Source organism: Meriones unguiculatus, chromosome 6 (assembly GCF_030254825.1).
Source record: "Meriones unguiculatus strain TT.TT164.6M chromosome 6, Bangor_MerUng_6.1, whole genome shotgun sequence".
In the NCBI taxonomy this organism is placed as follows: Eukaryota; Metazoa; Chordata; class Mammalia; order Rodentia; family Muridae; genus Meriones; species Meriones unguiculatus.
The window spans coordinates 10,814,644-10,833,359 of NC_083354.1; the positions used below are offsets into that span (position 1 = coordinate 10,814,644).

The window sequence follows — 18,716 nt, forward strand, 5'->3', positions numbered from 1 at the left end:
AGAGAAAGCCTGTCTTGAAAAAAAACCAAAAACAAATTAAAAAACAAAAACCCAAACCAGCAACAAAACAACTACAAAAAGTGCCTTAGCAGAGAATGTTGGTTTATCCCACGATTCCAGGTTCTGGTCCATCCTGGTAAGGAAGCGGAAATGACAGCAACCTGAGGTGACAGTCACGTTACACCCACAGTAAGGAGGAGACAGCAATGAATTAGTACATGCATGCTGGCGTCAGCCTGCTCCAGTCTCCATTTCTAAAGTCCAGTGCTCATGAGACAGTGTTTCCCACACTAGGAGGGGAGAGGTCTTCCCACTCAACTAACCCAATTAAGAAAGCCCTTGGGCTGGAGAGAAGCTCTGCGGTCATTAGCACACACTGTTCTTACAGAGGACCGGAGTCCAGTTCCCAGCACCACATCAGACAGCACACCACCATTTGTAATTCTCCAGAGAACTTAACACTTCTGGCCTTGTACATTATTTATTAAAAAAAAAAAAAAAAAACAGCTGAAAAAAATGTCTGTGCTCAATTAATAGCCCAGCATGGACATGAGTTCATAATAATAATATAAGTAACAGTCTACAGACAGAAGAATGATTTCCTGCTCCTCAGGATTTTCAAAACATCATCACAGGCATTTGGACCTTCCACTGGCAACAAAAAACTGGTCTGAGGAGGGAGATCGCCTTCCTTAGATGAAGAAATTGACTCTGTTCAGATCAACAGCAATAACACCCACAGATTACTGAGTTTTGTGATGTAGTCAGGGTTTCTGCTGCTGTGAGAAAACACCATGACCAAAAGCAACTAAGGGAGGAAAGGGTTTATTTCCTCTTCCTCTTCCAGTTCATCTCTGAAGGAAGTCAAGGAAGGAACCCAAGCAGGGCAGGAACCTGGAGGCAGGAACTGAAGTAAACGCTATGGCTACCGTCTTGCTCCCCAGGTCCTGCTCAACTTGTGTTCTGCCCCAGGATCACCTGCCCAGGGCTGTACTACCCACAGTAATCTGGACCCTCCCACATGAACCAGTAATTAAGAAAATACACTTCAGGCTTGCCCACAGGCCAGGCTAATGAGAGTGTTTTCTCAACTGAGCATCCCTCTTCTCAAATAACTATCTTGTGTCAGGTTGACATAAAACATACGAGCACTATGCACGTTGTGATGATACGATATAATAGGTACTATTCTAAATTCTCCTCAAGTATTAACTAAGTCAGTCCTCAAAACAATTTTGTTAGGTAGACATGATAGCTGTTTCTACTTAACAGGTGAGATGAAAGGGAGCAGAGAAGCCAGGTAACTAGCTTTCTGTTTCCAAGTGTTGAAGAGCAGAATTCTGGCTATAGCGTCCAGCTTGCCAGCAGCTACTCCCGTTGCTAGCAGCAGTGTGTGGTGGTTTGATGAGAACATCCCCCATAGGCTCAGGTGTTTGAGTTTGTGGTCCCCAGTTGGTAGCACTGTTTGGGTAGAGTTAGGAGGTGTGGTCTGGCTGCAGGGAGTACGTCACTGGGATGGGGCTCTGCCAAATTCGTGTATCATTTCCAGTCTGCTCTCCTGCTTGGTGCCTGCCGCTCCAGATGCAAGCCGTTAGCCCCCTGCTTCTACGGTCATGCCTTCGTTCTGCCATCCTGGGCTCTAACCCTCTGTCCCCATAAGCCCAAATAAACTCCTTCTTCTCTGTTGCCTCAGCCATGGTTTATCAGAGCAACAGCCCAGGGACTAATACAGATTCGTACTGTTAAGGAAAGGGCAAGAGCTGAATTCAGACCTCAAATCGAGGGCCTTCTCACAATGCCATGGTACTCTGAAGACGAACATACACGGCCTAATGCACGGAAAAGGAAACTATCAGTATTGATAGCCAGAAGAGAAATAACTATAGTTTCCTTGAAGACACTTACTGGCTGAAGATTCTTATTGTGGAGGGACGGGAAGAACGGTGGGCTTGGCTTGCCCTCCTGGAGATGGTCTGCCCTGGGGGCTTCGCCTTTGTAAGGGTGCACAAAATGCTGAGGGGGCTGACCGGCTTGGTTTGGTCGTGAAGAAATCAGTGTGTGTGCCTTGGTCGGAGGCTGGGCAGGGGGGGCTGGCTTGATGTAAGGAGTGGGGCCTGTCTTGTCTTGGACATCTTTCTGTGGTTTTCCTGAATCCTGTGTGATGATGCCCAGCGGGTGTCCAATCTGGAAGTAAGGATAGCGAAGTGCCTGGAATGACAAATGTGGCATTAAGAGAGAAGTCTAAAGGGATGACAAACACCATCATAATCAATGAACTATAGTTCACGTGACCACTTCACTACAGACGCTCACCCCAAACCTGCTGTACATCAACATCCTGCACTGGTAACCTCTCTTGCTTTTCCATATCCGAGCTAACATAACATTTACATGTTAGCTGCAATACTGAAAATTATATGGATAAAGCATATTGTATGAATCTGGGAATGGAGGGACTTGCCTATAATCCTAGCACTCAGGAAGGTGGGGGCAGGAGGATCAGAAGTCAAAGACCAGATCTGGTTAAACAGGAATTTCAGGTCAGGCTGAACTATTTAAGATCTTGTCTCAAAAGCAAGCAAGCAACCAACCAACAACAAAGCAGACAGTGGTTATCTCTGCCTTTATTCAGGCCATACCCTGAGTACAATACACCAAACTTCCCCACTAAGACAAGGTTTAGCTGCCAGCTGCTCTGGATAATCGAGTTTCCTGGTTAACCAAGGGATAAGCCTTAACATCCAGAAGCTTACAATTCTATGAAATTATATATATATATATATATATAATATATTATATTATATATATATATCTCCCCCTGGATTTGTTAATGAATGTCACTGAAAATAACAGCATTTTCTTAATGAGTCTGGAAAATATGTTATAAACATCTACAATTATTATATGTAAGCACAGACTCAGAATCCAACAATGTGGGTACCTGTCGGAGCCTTGGACTCTGGCATGTAATCTGAAAGAATTCTTGGTAGCCCCTGGTGTTTTTGCGAGTCTGATCTGATCTGGGGGCAGTTTTAGCTTTTTTGATACCATTCATCCCTCACTTCTTGGTTATAGGAGTTCTGTTGTAACTTGTTTAACTTAATAGTTTATGGGCATCCTATAAAAACTAAAGTGCTTCATGAGACATTCTCCTTCCTGCCCTTCAGCCATTTGTGACTTTCACCATCAGAAGTGCATGGACTTTCTGTGTCTGACCAGCGAGCTGCGGCTGACTCTTTGGGGTTTAATAATTTGTCTGCCCCTTAACTATTCCCAACCCTTACCTTTCCAGCTACCACAACTGGCAATTTCTTCATGTAGCCCTGTGGCTTTTGTGATAAAAGGTCACAGATCACCTTCTCTGGCTAGACCTGTTCCTTAACTTGATGCTCTGAGCAGCGTAATTCATTGTTCATGAGTCAGGCTGACAAAGGTTCAAACACAACTCATGCAAAACCAGGCTTGTGGGAGGCAGGTGAGTAGTAAGAGCTACCTCGGCTCTTTCAGGTACATTTCATAATTTATCAACATGTCCCAGGGGAGGGTAGGCGGGAAGACAAGAGGAGTGGACTCTTTCGGAAGCCCTGCTACTGGATTATAGGCAGCTGCACAGCATACTACCAATTACTGAATAAAGTGAGTAGGGAAAGTCGACCAAACTTTCTTAGATTTAGCTCTCGTACCCACAAGGTCATTTACCTCATGGAGTCTTTGTTAGGTTGAAAGCACATAAAACACACCGTGGCATGTACAAAGTGCATGGAAATGCTAGCTGCAGTCACTTGCCTGTCTACCCATTTGCCCTTCCATCTTTGCTCTCTGCCCATGAGTGATTGGGTTTTGTGAGGTATAAAGTTACCTTTCAGCAATCAGTGCTGGCTTATCACTGAAATACTGAATGATCTTAACTCGTAGAGAAGACATTTTAAAACACCTCCAAAGACACGCAGGTACACACTTTTTAAACATTATCATTATTACTATTATTATTTGTCTTTTGAGACAGGGTTTCTCTATATAGCCCTGGCTGTCTTGGAACAACTCTGTAGACCAGTCTGGCCTTGAACTCAAGAGATCCACCTGCCTCTACCTCCTGAGTACTGGTATTAAAGACATGTGTCATCATGTCCCGATGGCAATTTTATATTTTTTCATTTGTAGATTACATATATATCTCATATTGTGATATATTGTGTGACCTACATGTTAATGTTCAAAGCAAACATAGTTTAATCTGAACTATTTTAATTATGCACAAGTTTCAGATTATCTTAAATTCCTCTGGTTCAGACTATTTTCAGCCATGTTGCCAAATGAAAAACATATTATGTAATTTATAGAAATACTCAGAGTTAGGTATAGATTTCCTAAGAAATGCTTTGAACAGAAAAACCAAGCAAACCTGACTGGCGGTTGGTCGTTTCTTGGGATCCCACTGAAGCATGTCCCTCAGGAGCTGAATTGCCTCACTGCTAGCATTTGGAATTAGAGTCTTTAAGTTATTGGGTATGCACTGGGGCCAGAGGAAGTTCATAGCGCTCGACAGCTGGTAGCCTTCGGGCCAGTCAGTCTGCAGGAAAAGACAGGAAATGCTCTCAGATGGTTGCTGTGGCTGGTTACAGGCTGTCTACGTGTGCCCGTTACAGAAAGGCAGTTGTATGATGGCTCCATTCACTTCACTTAAGAAGGTGTGTGTGATGGGGCCTGGGGTATCCATGACGTTCCCTAACAGGGACTGCACTGTGTGCAACCTGAGGAGCAGCAGAAGCGACAGTGAGTTGTCCGCAGTGGAGCTTCTGTTATTAGGCTGTCCATCTCTGGAGGACTTCGGACTGAAGCCCATAGCAATTTCCCTGCTGTGCTCCCTGACTCATGGGTTTTGGAAACTGCCAGTATGATAACTGTGAGGGGGAGAAACAAAATAAAATGGCAAAATACCAATTCTTGGCCCAATACATTTGTGAAACTCCATGTGTTACTATACCACCAACTCGATGATTCTAAATATCTATGCTGAGAAGACGAGCAGAGATAAAGCTGTCTGTTCCACTTTCCGTGTTTTCATGCATCCCATCTGTACTGCACTGAAGGCTGCAAAATCCAAACAGCTAGGCGCAAGGCTCTCTCCAGTTCCAACACTACTATTTTGTAAGGCACACCACCCTACAATTTTGGCCTCTCCTGGAGCCAACAGCTACTCTGTAGACCATCCTCTCGGACAGTTCCTGAGTGAATGCTTAGTGCTGTCGAGCGTCCAAAAATAATTCAATATAAATCCTTCCCTTAAGAACAGTACTGTCTTCAAAAGACAAAATAGGACATGTATTTTAAAACATAATAGTAAAATATGACAAAGAGGGGTAAATATAGATACAAAGAGGAAGGAGGCCAGCAGGGGACTTTGAAAACATTATCATTACCATGGTGGAAGTGATGATTCAGTTAAACAATTAAAAACAAAATAAATTCTGTCTAGCATGTGTAGGGCCCTAAGTTTGATATTGATACCCAATGCCACACACAGACATGCACATACAAAACAAAAACGGGGGAGAGGAAGGAGGAAGAGAAGAGGTAAGGGCGGGGGCGGAATATAAAGACTGAACAGCAATGAAATTATGAAACAGCAGTGGTACTGGGAAAATAGACACAACACAAATGTATTAATAGCACAGAGCTCAGATACAGTGGAGAATGGAGAAGCAGTGGGGTGGAATGTCACTGAGTCCTTTTGAGGAAGAAAGGGATCTTGATGGCCACTGAAGAGACATTCACTCAGGCAATATGCAGAAACGGGACTATTCCAGGGTACAGTACAGAGCCAGGCTGTGCACAGGAATGAAGCAATGAGTGATGCGTGAACACTTTCAAGCGAAGACCAGATTGGAACCAGAGCTGGGGTTTTTGTTTTGTTTTGTTTTTTAGGAAGGAGAGTCTACTCACAGACTGAAAAATAAGCTGGAGGGAAAGCCTGGATAGCAGGGGAAAAAGAGGAAAAATGAAAGAAAGAAAAGAGAAAGAAAGCAAATATACCCCTGGTCCTGGCTCCAACTCCGCAGTGATTCTGTAAAGATGGCCAAAAGGAGGCAGAGGCACATGGATCTTTGTGAATTCTAGGCCTGCCTGGGCTACATGGTGAGACCCGTACCTCAAAGCCAAAGCCAAAGCCAAACCAAACCAAACCAAACGAAAACCTAAAGAGCCATATAACACAACCTCAAGACTGGCCCCCCAGGGACTATGATGAGAACACAGACAGAAGCAGGCGGTGAAGGAAGGAAGCATGTTAAACGGTAAGCGCTGTGCTTCAGCTGCGCTCAGCCGGAGGTGACGGAGTGAGGAAGGAAGACCCTGAATACCCATAAGGATGTGAACTGTCATAAAGGAGAGAAGCTGGGGGACAGAATGCCTTCGGAAGGCTTAGCGGACATAACTGTTCCTATAGGAATGGAGGAATTTTGTAAAGGGTGAGACCGTGTCGAGAGAAAGCAGAGAGTCAGGACAAACCCCATAGCTGTAAGCAGAGCGAAGGGGAGAAGCTGGCCTTGCTAGAGAACCTGGGCGGAAGAGAATGGTCAAGGTCAAGAGAGACTCTAGACCCGTCTCAAGTGTGTCGGCACCACCCAGCACTGGGGAGTGGCAGGGCAGAAAGCTGCTGGCTTTGGCCCACGAGCCTTTGTTCTACGTCGTTACCTTCTTTGGTGTTCCCAACACTTGGCAAATTTTGAAAATCGTGTCAATTTCACTGGCCCCAGGGAAAAGAGGCCGGAGGGTGTACACCTCTGCCATGATGCAGCCCACGGCCCAGATGTCAATGGGGGAGCTGTAGTTGGTAGATCTCAGGAGCACTTCCGGAGCCCTGTACCTGAAATGACAAAGTCAACAGCTGCTATTGCTTCTGCTGGTCACAATTAAAGTCAACAGTAAGTAACTCTCAGTACAAGTACCTATTTTCCGGAAATGCAACGTGGTTACAGGGGCTTATGAGGACCTGGTAACTGTCACAGTCAACAATAAAAAAATAATAGTCTAAATGCAATGTGGTACAGGGGCTTATAAGGACTTGGCAACTCTTATAGCCAATAAAAAAAAAAATAATACTCTTAGGGCTGTGGTGATAGCTCAGTGGGTACGAGCACTTGCAGAACAAGCATGAGGACCTGAGTTCAAATCCCCAGCATCCGAGTAAAAAGCCAGGCATGTACCCATAACTCCAGCATTGGAGAGTAGAGACAGGTGGAGCCCATGAGCTTGATGGCTTCCCAGCCTAGGCAAAAAGGTGAGCTTCTTTTGCCACAGACCCTGTCTCAAGGAAATAAGTCTGACAGTGATAGAGGAAGACATTAGTGTCCTCCTCTGGCCTCCCCATGGGTGTGAGCACACACACTCATGTGCATGTGCTATACGCACAAATATACCCACACATATACACAATACACACGTGAAAGAGAGAGGGGGAAGAAGGAAGGAAGAGAAAGAAAAGAAGTTGGGATCTACTCAGAGGCTTCTTAAACTTTTTCCACTTAGAACTCCATTTCCTCTAGAAGTTTTTGTATCTCCTCAGGCATACAGGTATGTGAAATAGGTATAAAAATATAAAGACTACTAGTAATAAATCACACATTTATATTAGTCAATTCTTCGGTATACATATAATTTTCTGTTTATCAAAGATAAAAGCAAAAACTCACACCTAATGATTTTCCCCCATTAGACAGGGTTTCTCTGTGTATAACTGGCTGCATCCCTTGCTATACTGACCAGGTTGGCTTCAAACTCAGAGATCGCCTGCCTCTGCCTCTGTGCGCTGGGACTAAAGGAGCACGCCATCATACCTGGCAAGATAAGGTAGTCCACACTGATTTCAAGCTCACTCTTTAGTTAAGAATGACCTTGGACTTCTGATCCTCCTGCCTCTAGTGCTGGGATTGCAGGCATGAACCACCACACCTGTTTTAATGAGGTGCTGGGGGTTGGGCCCCCAGCTCCATACTAGGTGGGTACTCTGTTCATTGAGCCACATTTTTTCAGGCTCATCGAGTGATTTCCTTTCAACTCAACCAGCAAATCAAACATTAATCTTAAGATTCAAGCAAAATGCATACAATCCAATTTAAAGAGATCTTAATTTGATACTAATTTGCTAAAGAATGATGGCAGGAAAAGCCTTTGTTTTCTATAGGTAAACAACAACAAAATCTATTCGTGCAGCATAAACACTGCAACTGGAACACTCGGCAGTCCTGAGTTGGGCCGACAGTGTTTTGGCAGGGCCACTGCACATGCACTGAAAAGCACGCATGCCAAGTGTTCAGAACCCAAGCTGCAGTGAGGTCCTTCATGTAGCACAGATCACAGCCGGAAATACCTCCGATTGATTTTGAATTAGTTTTTAGTTGTACATTCATTAAGAAACCTTTCACTGCTGCCCAATTTTCACAACCCCACATTCAGTTACTTGGCCCCATGTGGGGTTGCAGCCCAGTTTTAAAAGCTAGGCTCTACTCCTCAGAGTTGTCTACAGAAGCCTCCCCCTTCCTTCCTCCTCCTCTTCCTCCACAGTCTTTAAAGAATCCCATGTGGGTATGTGCACATGAGGTCGGAGGCTGGGTCCCTCTGGAGCTGGAGTGACAAATGGTTGGCTCTAAGCTGCCTGACAACAGGGGGGAACCCAACTTGGATCCTCTTCATGAACAGGACACTCTTAAGGCTCAGCCATCTCCCCCACACACCGGAATCTCCTCTGTATCATCTTTAGGAGCACAGGAAGGAACTGGGCAGGAAGAAACAGGGAGCAGGGAGGAGAGGGACAGGGAAACTATCTTCAGAGAAGCTTCCACACAAAAACTACCCATACGGGGACTGGGGCGCTGGCTCAGCCGATAAGAGCACGTGTTGCTCTTGCAGAGGAACCAGGTCTGATTTCCAGCACCTACATGACAGCTCACGGCCAACTGCAACTCTAGTCCCAGAGGGTCTGACTTCCAGGTACCAGGCATACACATTGTACACACACACACACACACATGCATGTAACATGGTACACACATGCATACATGCAAGCAAAACATTCATATACATAAAATGATACATCTAAAAACTTAAAAAATTTAGGCTATTGAAAGCATGATGGCTTTCCTTTAAAAACTGTTGTTTTAAATACAAGCTTTTAACTTCAGTCAGTAACAAAATACCTGCAGTGTTTGAACTATTTTTTTTTTTACTGAGAAATTAATGTTTATGATTAATACTGTCCTCAGAATAATGTTTTGTTGTTTCGTTTTTTTTTTTTTTTGTTGTTGTTTTTTTTTTGAGACAGGGTCTCACTATATTGCCCTGACCAGCCTGGAACTCACTATGTAGACCAGGCTGGCAATGAACTCACAAAAATCCACCTGCCTCCTGGGTGCTGGCCTTGTAACTGTACCTTTTGAAAGAAGCACAATTAGATAACTTAGAGAGGGACAGCATTTACCATCTAGTAGACACATAGTCTGTATATGGAGGTCTTGATCGGATTTCTCGGGCCAATCCAAAGTCTGCAATTTTCACAAGTTCCGGTCCCATGCAGAGAAGGTTCTCTGGTTTTAAGTCCCGGTGGAAGAAGCCTGTGGAGAGAGTGAAGGGGACTGATCGCTCCGTTCCGCATCGCGCTCTGCAGCTCTAACACTGCTTTGACAACGTCCAGAACAAACGCTCAGCCCTTCAGACTTCTCGAAGGGCTGCAGCCCTTTCCTCATATAAAATCCATCCAAAGTTAATCTCTGTGCATTTTCCTTATTCAGAAGCCTTTTTAAACATTAGAACTTGTGTGCTGAGATAAATGCAAACCAAACTATCTCAGGGGTGGGGTGGGGCCATTCCTACCCTGTTCAAGTCAGCAGAAATATGTTGAGACTAAAACCGTTTCAAATGACAACAATTGTTATTAGTATTAAATTTATACTGCAGCAAAAAAAAAAAAAATTTTTTTTTTTTTTTAAGAGTTAAAAGATTGATGGGTAGGGTCTATTCAGACCTGTCATTCTGGTATGTGCTGTGACAGTTTAAAAGTATTTACTACTTTGCCTGATGTGGAGCTCACACTGTGAGGAACAGAGATGGCTCACTGAATGAGAACTCTCAGCTTCAGTGGTGCTATAGGGACGCAGCAAGAGATGGTGAGTGTGAGAGCCTTCCAGGCTCACACAAACACCCAGTGAGCGGCAATGTACACAGCTCTGCAACCCCAAACCGCCTCCTTCCTGAGGTGGCACCACAGAGACGCCACTCAGGGGCTTCTCACTGGGACACAGTGACGGGCAACTTAGTTGATGCCGCTAACGGCGTCATCGTCTCTAATGGTATATCCTGGGTCATCTGTGAAAGCTCCATCCTTACCAGGATCCTGACTGGGTGTCGCTTTCATCCCTGAACCAGCTTGTCCAAAACCACCTCCCAAACAATCTCTCCTCCTCACAGTATAATATCACCAAGTACCTGGCAGTTGAATCCGTTCTTTTGATAGTGATGGGACAAGTCACACTTTTCCCTCAGAAAACCTCCTGGCCCTTCTTCCTTTCACTCTGCCTTCCAAGCTGCTCCAGCTGCCCGTGGCTACACCATCACTGTCTCTCAGCCCCTTTCCTCTAACTTTTCTGGATTCTCACACATTCTAATAATTCAAACAATGTTTTACACACATACCCGCCCCTTTCAATAGCTTCTTTAAATTGTTTAATGTTATATCTTTTATTCTACCTAAAGAGAAGATATATTTTCTAACTGAGCAGAGAGTTCTGTGGTAAAGGGCTTGACTGGCATACATGATTGCGTAACACCCTAGGTTGTATCACCCATACTGCAAAACATATTTCCCAACACCAATCACCAGTTATAGAGAGTGTGTTCCACTCAGGTGAAATTCACTCCCTTTAAGGGTACTGTATTCATCCCCGTTGACAACGTGCCCTTGTTCCTTTTTGTCTGTATCAATCCCAACCTTAACCGTCCTCCGAGGCTTACTGAGTTGCCCTTTGCCTAAGAAACCATTTCACATGAGGCCAAGGAATATTCAGAGGCCACACCAAGCAGGAGGTTGGGCTCTGTGGCTTCAGAACAAGCCAAATGGCCATGGTTCATGGTCTTTACCTTCACAGGTAGAGCAGGCGCTTCCCTGACTGTAAAGGACCATATCATTTACACACATGGTGACCATTTTCACCAAGTAGACAGAAGCGCTTTAGAACATGGTAGTGTCATAGCATGTGGCGGTTGGCTGAACTGAGGGAAGTGCACAGGCATGCAGGAAGAAGGGGGAAAGTGCACAGGCATGCAGGAAGAAGGAGGGAACTGCACAGTGATGAATCTACATGGATCAGCATGTAGGGCCAAGAGAGTAGATCAGAGCCGTGGGGAGGATGGAAGAGGGACAGTCCTGAAAGACAGAAACTGAGACCTGAGTAACAAGTGGGGGACTCTGAAGCAGGATGGGAACAGTGAGGGCTCATTGCTGGATACCCATTCAGAGGGCATTCCTGTTGCACTAAAGAGAGCAATTAGCCATGGCTACTGTCCGAGTGTGTCTCCGCTCTAGCAGAAGGCGATTATGATGTATTTACATGCACAGCATGCAATATATGATGGAAAGAATCAATGTTTTACTAAAGGGACATTCCTCTGTGTTTATCATCCTGGGGACAGCTGGGCTCAGCATCAGGTCAAGTTCCAAATGCATAGTTGATTAGCATAATGATGAACCTGCAGGCCAAGTGGCTGGCTTAGCTGGAACAAGTGAATACATTAGCACCTAGAACCCCATGCCTACATGAGGATGAAGGCACAGAAATGATCAGAGACATTCAAGGGAGACATGGCAAGAGGACGAAGTACTTCCTTCACAACACAGCCACCTGAGTTGCACATCCCAAGGAACTGAGATCAGAATCAGGTATGGGTTAGACAAGAGACAGTCAGGCACAGCACATTGGCTACTTTATAGCCTATGTGCATTTGTAGGCATAGGTGCATGCATGTGTGTGTATACTGTGAAAATATACAGGGACTCACTTATATTTCAGAGCTTCATTATTCTGTTGCTGTCCTGACCGATTCCTTCAGGAATCCCAACCAGATTTGTAGCAAAGCAAACATATATAATTATAAGAACCAAACTTGAGCTTAAGAAACTCAAGAGTGATCCAGTATTAGTCAAGAATGGCCTTTCCAATAAAAGAAAAAAAATGATATAGGCAAACACAGATGGTTTATTAACAGCCTAATGAAATGATGATCTACCCACCAGATGAGTGATATCTGTTCTCAGTCTTGGTGTGCGTGACTCACTGTCACTGTGTTTGGGACCTTTATTCCGAACACCTGCCAGTTCCCAGAAGGCCTGACTGCATGTACCCATCTTAAAAATGAATTAAGAATTATGCACGTATTCATTATCTTTTGTCAACATGCCTAGGACAGTTTCCAGGACCCTTAGAAACTGTGAGATGATGGTTTCTACCTAGAAACTCAAATGCTCTAAAAACCTCTCGGTTAAAGAAGAAATGGCAGGCATCATTCTCTTACCAAACACATGAAAAAACTGAGTCATGAGCAGGAGACAATAAATTGCTCACAATCCCACCAAAAAAAATAAAAAGAAAAAGAAAAAGAAAAGAAAAGAAAAGAAAAGAAAAGAAAAAAGTGTCAGAGCCTAACAGTTCCAAGCAGTACTCTCTCTCTCTTGGCCCATATACCTAAAGCTTGATCCTTTGATCCTTTGGCTTTGATCCTCTCAAGTGCAGCCTAGGTCAACACTGAGTCTCCCAGTAAACCTCCCTTTCCTCCTCTAATTGGGGTAATTATTATTTAGAAACATATATGGCATTTCTCTTATAGTGACTCATCTGTCCTCGGACCTCCCCCCATCCACAGTAACTCCCTCTGGCACCACATGTAACACTTAAATCCACAACTCTCATCTTCTCCAGTTCAGCCCATCCTATCACATCAGCTGGTACTCAAGCATCCCTTGAACACTCCAAACTTCTGCACTGACTGTGAGCATGCTCTTCTAAGCACCAAGCACCCTTCTCCCCAAAGGTAGGCTTTACCCTTTTCCTCATGGCTGATTTGCCTTAAATCTAGTTCCACAGAAAGCATACACACTGGTCAAACAGGGAACGAGAATCCAGACTCCTCACTCATCCCTGGAAGCAGCTGCTTTTCTCATCCTCCATCGGTTTAGTGAAACATTACTATTTCTGTTTAAAGAGACAACTCAGCTTAGGATGTGGCTGTGTAGACCAGGAAGGGTGCTCATGGTCATTTAGCCCTTTAGTGCTTGAGTTTCCTCATTAGTAAAAGAGAGTCTAGCATCTACCCAACAGGCTTTTAGAGGGACAGTGCCGACATGGTAGCACCGTCATGAGGATAACTACTACAAAATTCTCTCTGGTGGCCTCCCCCAAACTGTCAACTTAGGCTTTCATGTATGGTGTCGTGTGTTTGTTTTTGTTTTCAGATAAGAATTAAGGCTTGGGAGCGTAGTGACAAGTGCCATCTGTGAGGAGGTAGCAATGGAGCTCTGCTCCAATTCCCGCTTGGGTCTGTGCTCCGCTGACGGACATATGCAGTGTGGCCTGTAATGAGCCCCCTTCTTTCTTCTGGCTCCTGGTTGGACAATGAAAATACTTCTATCTGTGCCATTTTGAGATCATGCAAAGAGCAGAGTGCTGGCACAGTAAAAACCTCCCTATTCAAATCGGCTTCCAGAACACAGTAACAGGCCCTTACGTTCAGGGTGCTGCCTGCCTGCCTGCCTGCCGAATAACACACGGATTTCCCTTCTCATTCGATAAAAGATTTTCATGAATAACTTCAAGGAAGAAAAGAAAACAAAGCCTCCAGAGAGGCCTTACCCCATCCATATCCTATTACTGAAGACTCTGATTAAATAAGGGGAATGATGGAAGAGTATTTATTATGAGTTTATGGTAGACACCTTCCTGCTGTAAAAGTAATTTCAGGTAATTCTCACCCTCTTTTACTCCTCCCTTTCCACTTTCCCTCTTCCCTTGGATCTAAACTTACAGTATTATTACAAGAAAGCAGAGTAGGCCACAAGAGCAGCAGCACAGACAAGGCTAAGGGCCATCTCAAGGTCACACACTTAAGTGGTGAGGGTCAAAGGCACAGCATCACGTCTGGGGCCAAACACCAAATTCATATCCATTATCCGATGGGGACGTATGCCCCGGACAGATGTAATGGTAGGTCAGCAGGAAACACGCAAGATATGTGTGCTTTGCCACTGTTCAGTCAGTGCCAAGCACAGCCATGTGTTCATTCCCCACGGGTGGGGAAATGCTCGGTGACATGCAGTATGGCCCTAGCAACCAGCCGCTGTGCTGTTCTTCCCTCTTAGAGGAGAGCACTCCCTGGGGCAGACTGCACCTTCCCACTGTGAGACTGAGCTATGGGGAAGGGCTGAAACGCACCAGACAGCTCCAAGTGCAGTAGACAGCTTTTCTATCAACACAGGGAAAGGGTGAAATCTAGGCACATGCTCACTTAACTAACAAAGCCAAGACCATATAAGCCCTCTAAGTTAAAAAAGAAAATTCACCTTTATTTATAGATGTGTGTGTGTGCATGCCATTGGACATATGTGTGAGGGTTCAAGGGCAGCTTGCCTGTATTCCCTCTTTCCATTGAGAATGAATTCAGTTTGTCAGGTTAGGTGGTAAGTGATCTTACCCACTGAGCCAGCTCTTTTTTTTTTTCTGTCCCCATACCATGCTTTAAAAAAAAAAAAAAAATCACTGGGGGGGGGTTGGAAGGAGGGGAGAGAGACAGAAAGAGACAGAGAGAGAAGACTTGAGAATTTAGTGCCCACCCTGCTTACAATCACGACCATCTCCTTCCTCCACACTCTCCAACAAACTCTCTACGGCAGTGTGATCTCTGCAGAGCTGTCTCTCAGCTCCTGATTTTTTGTTTCTTTGAGACAGGGTTTCTCTGTGTAGCCCTGGCTGACCTGGAACTCACTCTCTGGACAGAGCTGGCCTTGAACTCACAGAGATCCACCTGCTTCTGCCTCCTGAGTGCTGGGACTGAAGGGTGAGCCACCACCAGGCAGCCTCCTCTTTTTTGAAAGGCTTAGCTACTATCTGTTCTCTCTACCTGTGAAGGTGACAAGGAAAGGAAAGCGTACCAGATGGAGCTAGCTCTCCAGAACTGCGCATCTGGGAAAAATGTCAACAACCACCACCTCTGGTGAGGGCCAGGGTCTCGAGGTTATGAACGCACAGGCCTGACTCTCTCCACTGCCGAACCTTCCTTTGCACTGCTTGCAAATACATTCTCAATGTCCAAGGCTTGTAAAACAATGGCAGGGCAGAGTTCCAAAGGACTGCGGAGGGGCACTAAATTGTTAGCTGAAGATATCTGTGTGTCTGCCCATACCTCTGTGTATGTGTGACGGAGAGGAGGGGCGGTATGGGTGAAAGGCATGTGGGCAGGTGGACATGCAGAGATAGGCACACGTGTACGAACATGTATGGAAGTGCATAGGTGGTCTGAGTCTATGAATACCTCAGTAAGCAGACTCCCAGAGGAAAGGCTGTGAGTTCTTCCTAGCAACAAATATCTGAGTCTTGTGGAAAGGAGTAAAAAGGAACCCTCTCATGCAGGTTCCAGGGTTAGGGAACCAATGACTAACACTCTGACTGTTCCCTATTTGAAGACAAGCTGGCAGAATTTTCCCTTGGTTCCCCACTTTTCTCCTTTGAGCTCTTATGTGACCCATTTGTCCCTAGGATACTTTGTCTAAATACACACCACTGGCTGTGAATTCTTGTGAATACTGGCTAAAGACCCAGTGCTCCGAAGTCAGTGGGATCAAAGATGACCTGGGGTTCACCAAACTGGATTAACAAGTCAGCTCAGCCTTGTGCAATCAATCACTCACTGATTACAAAGCCTGTGCTGGAGGATGAGAAGAGTTTGCAAAGATAGCCTGTGTCTGTGTCATTTACTCTGGAACTATGAGTTGCTACTTAGAGGTAGAGAGCAAGCTGGTACTCACCCGGGATAGAATGTGTTGCCTTGTGCAACACAAGATTTTTCTACCCACTGACAATTTACACCAAATCCAGTACTGGGTTGAATCTATTTGTAGTGCAGTGTTCACAGTGACAACATCCATAGACTGAGAGAGCATGACTTCTGCCTATACAAAACCAGCCACTGTCTACACGCTAAAGTGACCTCAAATGACCTTCAGAGGACTCCTGGCTCCACCCAGACATGTCCATGTGTTGGCTATGGATTCATGGAAAAGGTACCAATCCAACCTCATCTGGCCTGCAGTGGTTAGGACCAGCGATGTTCCAGAGAGCTGCTGGAGATTACTGTCTCATAGTCACTACTGTTTAACTTCACAGGCACGGATAGTTTCCTGAAGGGCGCATAGCTATGTTTGTTTCCCTTTGGACATTCTAAATCTCTCCGTGGACTACCCACACCATCCCTGAAGTGAGTCACCTGGGGGCAGTGCAGAATTGCTTTCTGTGATCAGGTGACAGAACCAGCCTACCATAAAGGATAGCCCACAGAACTGGCCCGTGCAGCCTGCCACTGTGTTTACTACAATAGCACACGACACAGCGGCCCCTCCAAAGGCCCCATGAGAAAGTGTCTTTCTGATTATGGTATTAAGAATAGTTTGGGGCCCAGTAAGATGATTCAGCAGGTAAAAATGCTTTTAAGCCTGATGACGTGAGTTCCAACCCCATGTAAAGGTGGAAAAAAGGAGGACTCATTGCAAGATTCCTGCGATTTGTCCTCTGGCCTTTTCACCCAAGCTGTGACACATGCAGATATGTGTGTGCACGCATGCACGCACACATGCTAGATAAATAAACATAAAGCAAAGGTATTAACTTAAAAAAATAATGGTTCTGCTTTTGGTAACTAGTCAATTTGTTTGTTTTTATTTTTTGAGACAGGCTTTCTTTGTGTAACCACTCTGGCTGTCCTAGAACTCACTCTGTAGACCAGGCTGTCCTCAGACTTAGAGAGAGCCACCTGCCTCTGCCGCCTAAGTGCTGGGATTAAAGTTGTGCACCACCATGCCTGGCTAACTACTGTATTTTTATGTCAAGGAAACTACACATGTTCTAACTAATGATGTTTCACATTTTGCTTTGTATAACAAGCTCAGAACTAAATCTGTTCCCTGATTCTACTGAAATAAAATTTGCTGGCATGCTGGACATATCCTACAAACATTACAGGCTATAGGGAATGGTAGTGGTTACCTGCCCCCAGCCCCCTTTTACCCCCACCCCAACTTAACCAGAGTGTAAAGAACCATTTACTTATACCATCAAACATGGAAAAATCAAGCTGGTACCCAATTAGAAGATCCATCCCTACAGACTCTGACACAGAGACCCACAACTGAACAGTATGCAGACAATGAGAGACCTTGGAACACTCAGTCTTAAATTTCATATTTTTTTAATTTAAATTTTATTTTACGTGCACTCGTGTGAGGGTGTCAGAGCCCTTGGAACTAGAGTTACAGATAGTTGTGGGTTGCTATGTCAGTGCTGGGAATTGAACCTGGGTCCTCTGGAAGAACAGCCAGTGCTCTTAACCACTGAGCCATCTCTCCAGCCCCTAAATGGGATGTCTTTATCAAACCTCTCTCCTCAGCCCTGGCTCTGTGAAGAAGAGGAGGCAGAAAAGGTGTAAGGCTAGAGGGGGTGGATGACGCTAAGGAAGTAGCATCTTTCAGATATAACCGGGCTGATGCGCACCGTATCAACTCACAGAAATTGTGACAGCACACATCAGACTTGTGCAAATTCAAGGCAGACAAAACATGAGCACAGAGAGGAGGAAGTGGACACAAAGTTCCACCCCTAACCAAGGAGTTACATGCTATTTGCTGAGAAACAGAGTATCAGTTTTCTCCAGTGGAGCTATCTATCAGCCATACCACAACGCCAGCCTCATGCTCAGGTGTAGGTGTACAACACAAAACAGATTCCACATTTTTCTGTGTGCTTTTTTTGGGTTGTGACTTAGTATTTTCTGACCTTTGGGTCCCCCCCCCTTTTTTTTTCTCTTGAGGGAGATAAAAAAAAATCCACAAAGTTGGGTGGGTAGGGAGGTGAAGAAAACTTAGGTGAGGACTTGGGGGAGAGAAAAAATATGATTAAAATATATTATATGAAAACATTTTAAAACAATAATTGAAAAAAAGATTTGGGTATAACGTGACCTTACATTTGTGCTACCATTCCCACCATATATGACGATATCCTTTTGTCCTTTCTTTTCTTTCCTTTTTTCTCCTTTGGAGACAGGGTCTTGCTACTTAGCTGGCTGGCCTCAAACTCGGAGAGATCTGCCTGCCTCTCCCTCCTTAGTGCTAAGGCTGAAGGAAGGACCGTGCCACCACAGCCAGCTATCTCCTCTCTTAAGCTGTGAGCCAGAATAAATGCTTGCTCTCTTGAGAGAGACAGAGAGAGGAAGGAAAAAGAAAAGGAAGGAGGAAAGAAAGGAGGAGGGACTCTTACTCCTGGTTGTATCCCTACCTCGTTTGCCTCTTCATCAATCTGCTAAATTTTAATTTACTTTGTTTTCTTTCTAGGCCACTTTAACCCCCTATGAAACAAACTAGAATACACTGATGTAGAAAAATGAGCTGCATGGTGCAGGGATGCTAG

General features: G+C 44.9%; 1 protein-coding gene across 1 annotated transcript in view; it reads right to left on the reverse strand.

Annotated features, from left to right (window-relative positions):
* The window catches only part of Cilk1 (ciliogenesis associated kinase 1), a 41,451-nt gene that overhangs the window by 12,010 nt on the left and 10,725 nt on the right, over nt 1-18,716 (reverse strand). Inside the window, exons 5-8 of the mRNA XM_021656457.2 lie at nt 9,476-9,608; nt 6,694-6,865; nt 4,403-4,570; nt 1,906-2,208 (exon numbers count right to left, since the gene is read on the reverse strand). Of these exons, the coding sequence (XP_021512132.2) occupies nt 1,906-2,208; nt 4,403-4,570; nt 6,694-6,865; nt 9,476-9,608 (776 nt within the window). The remainder of the gene's footprint in view (nt 1-1,905; nt 2,209-4,402; nt 4,571-6,693; nt 6,866-9,475; nt 9,609-18,716) is intronic.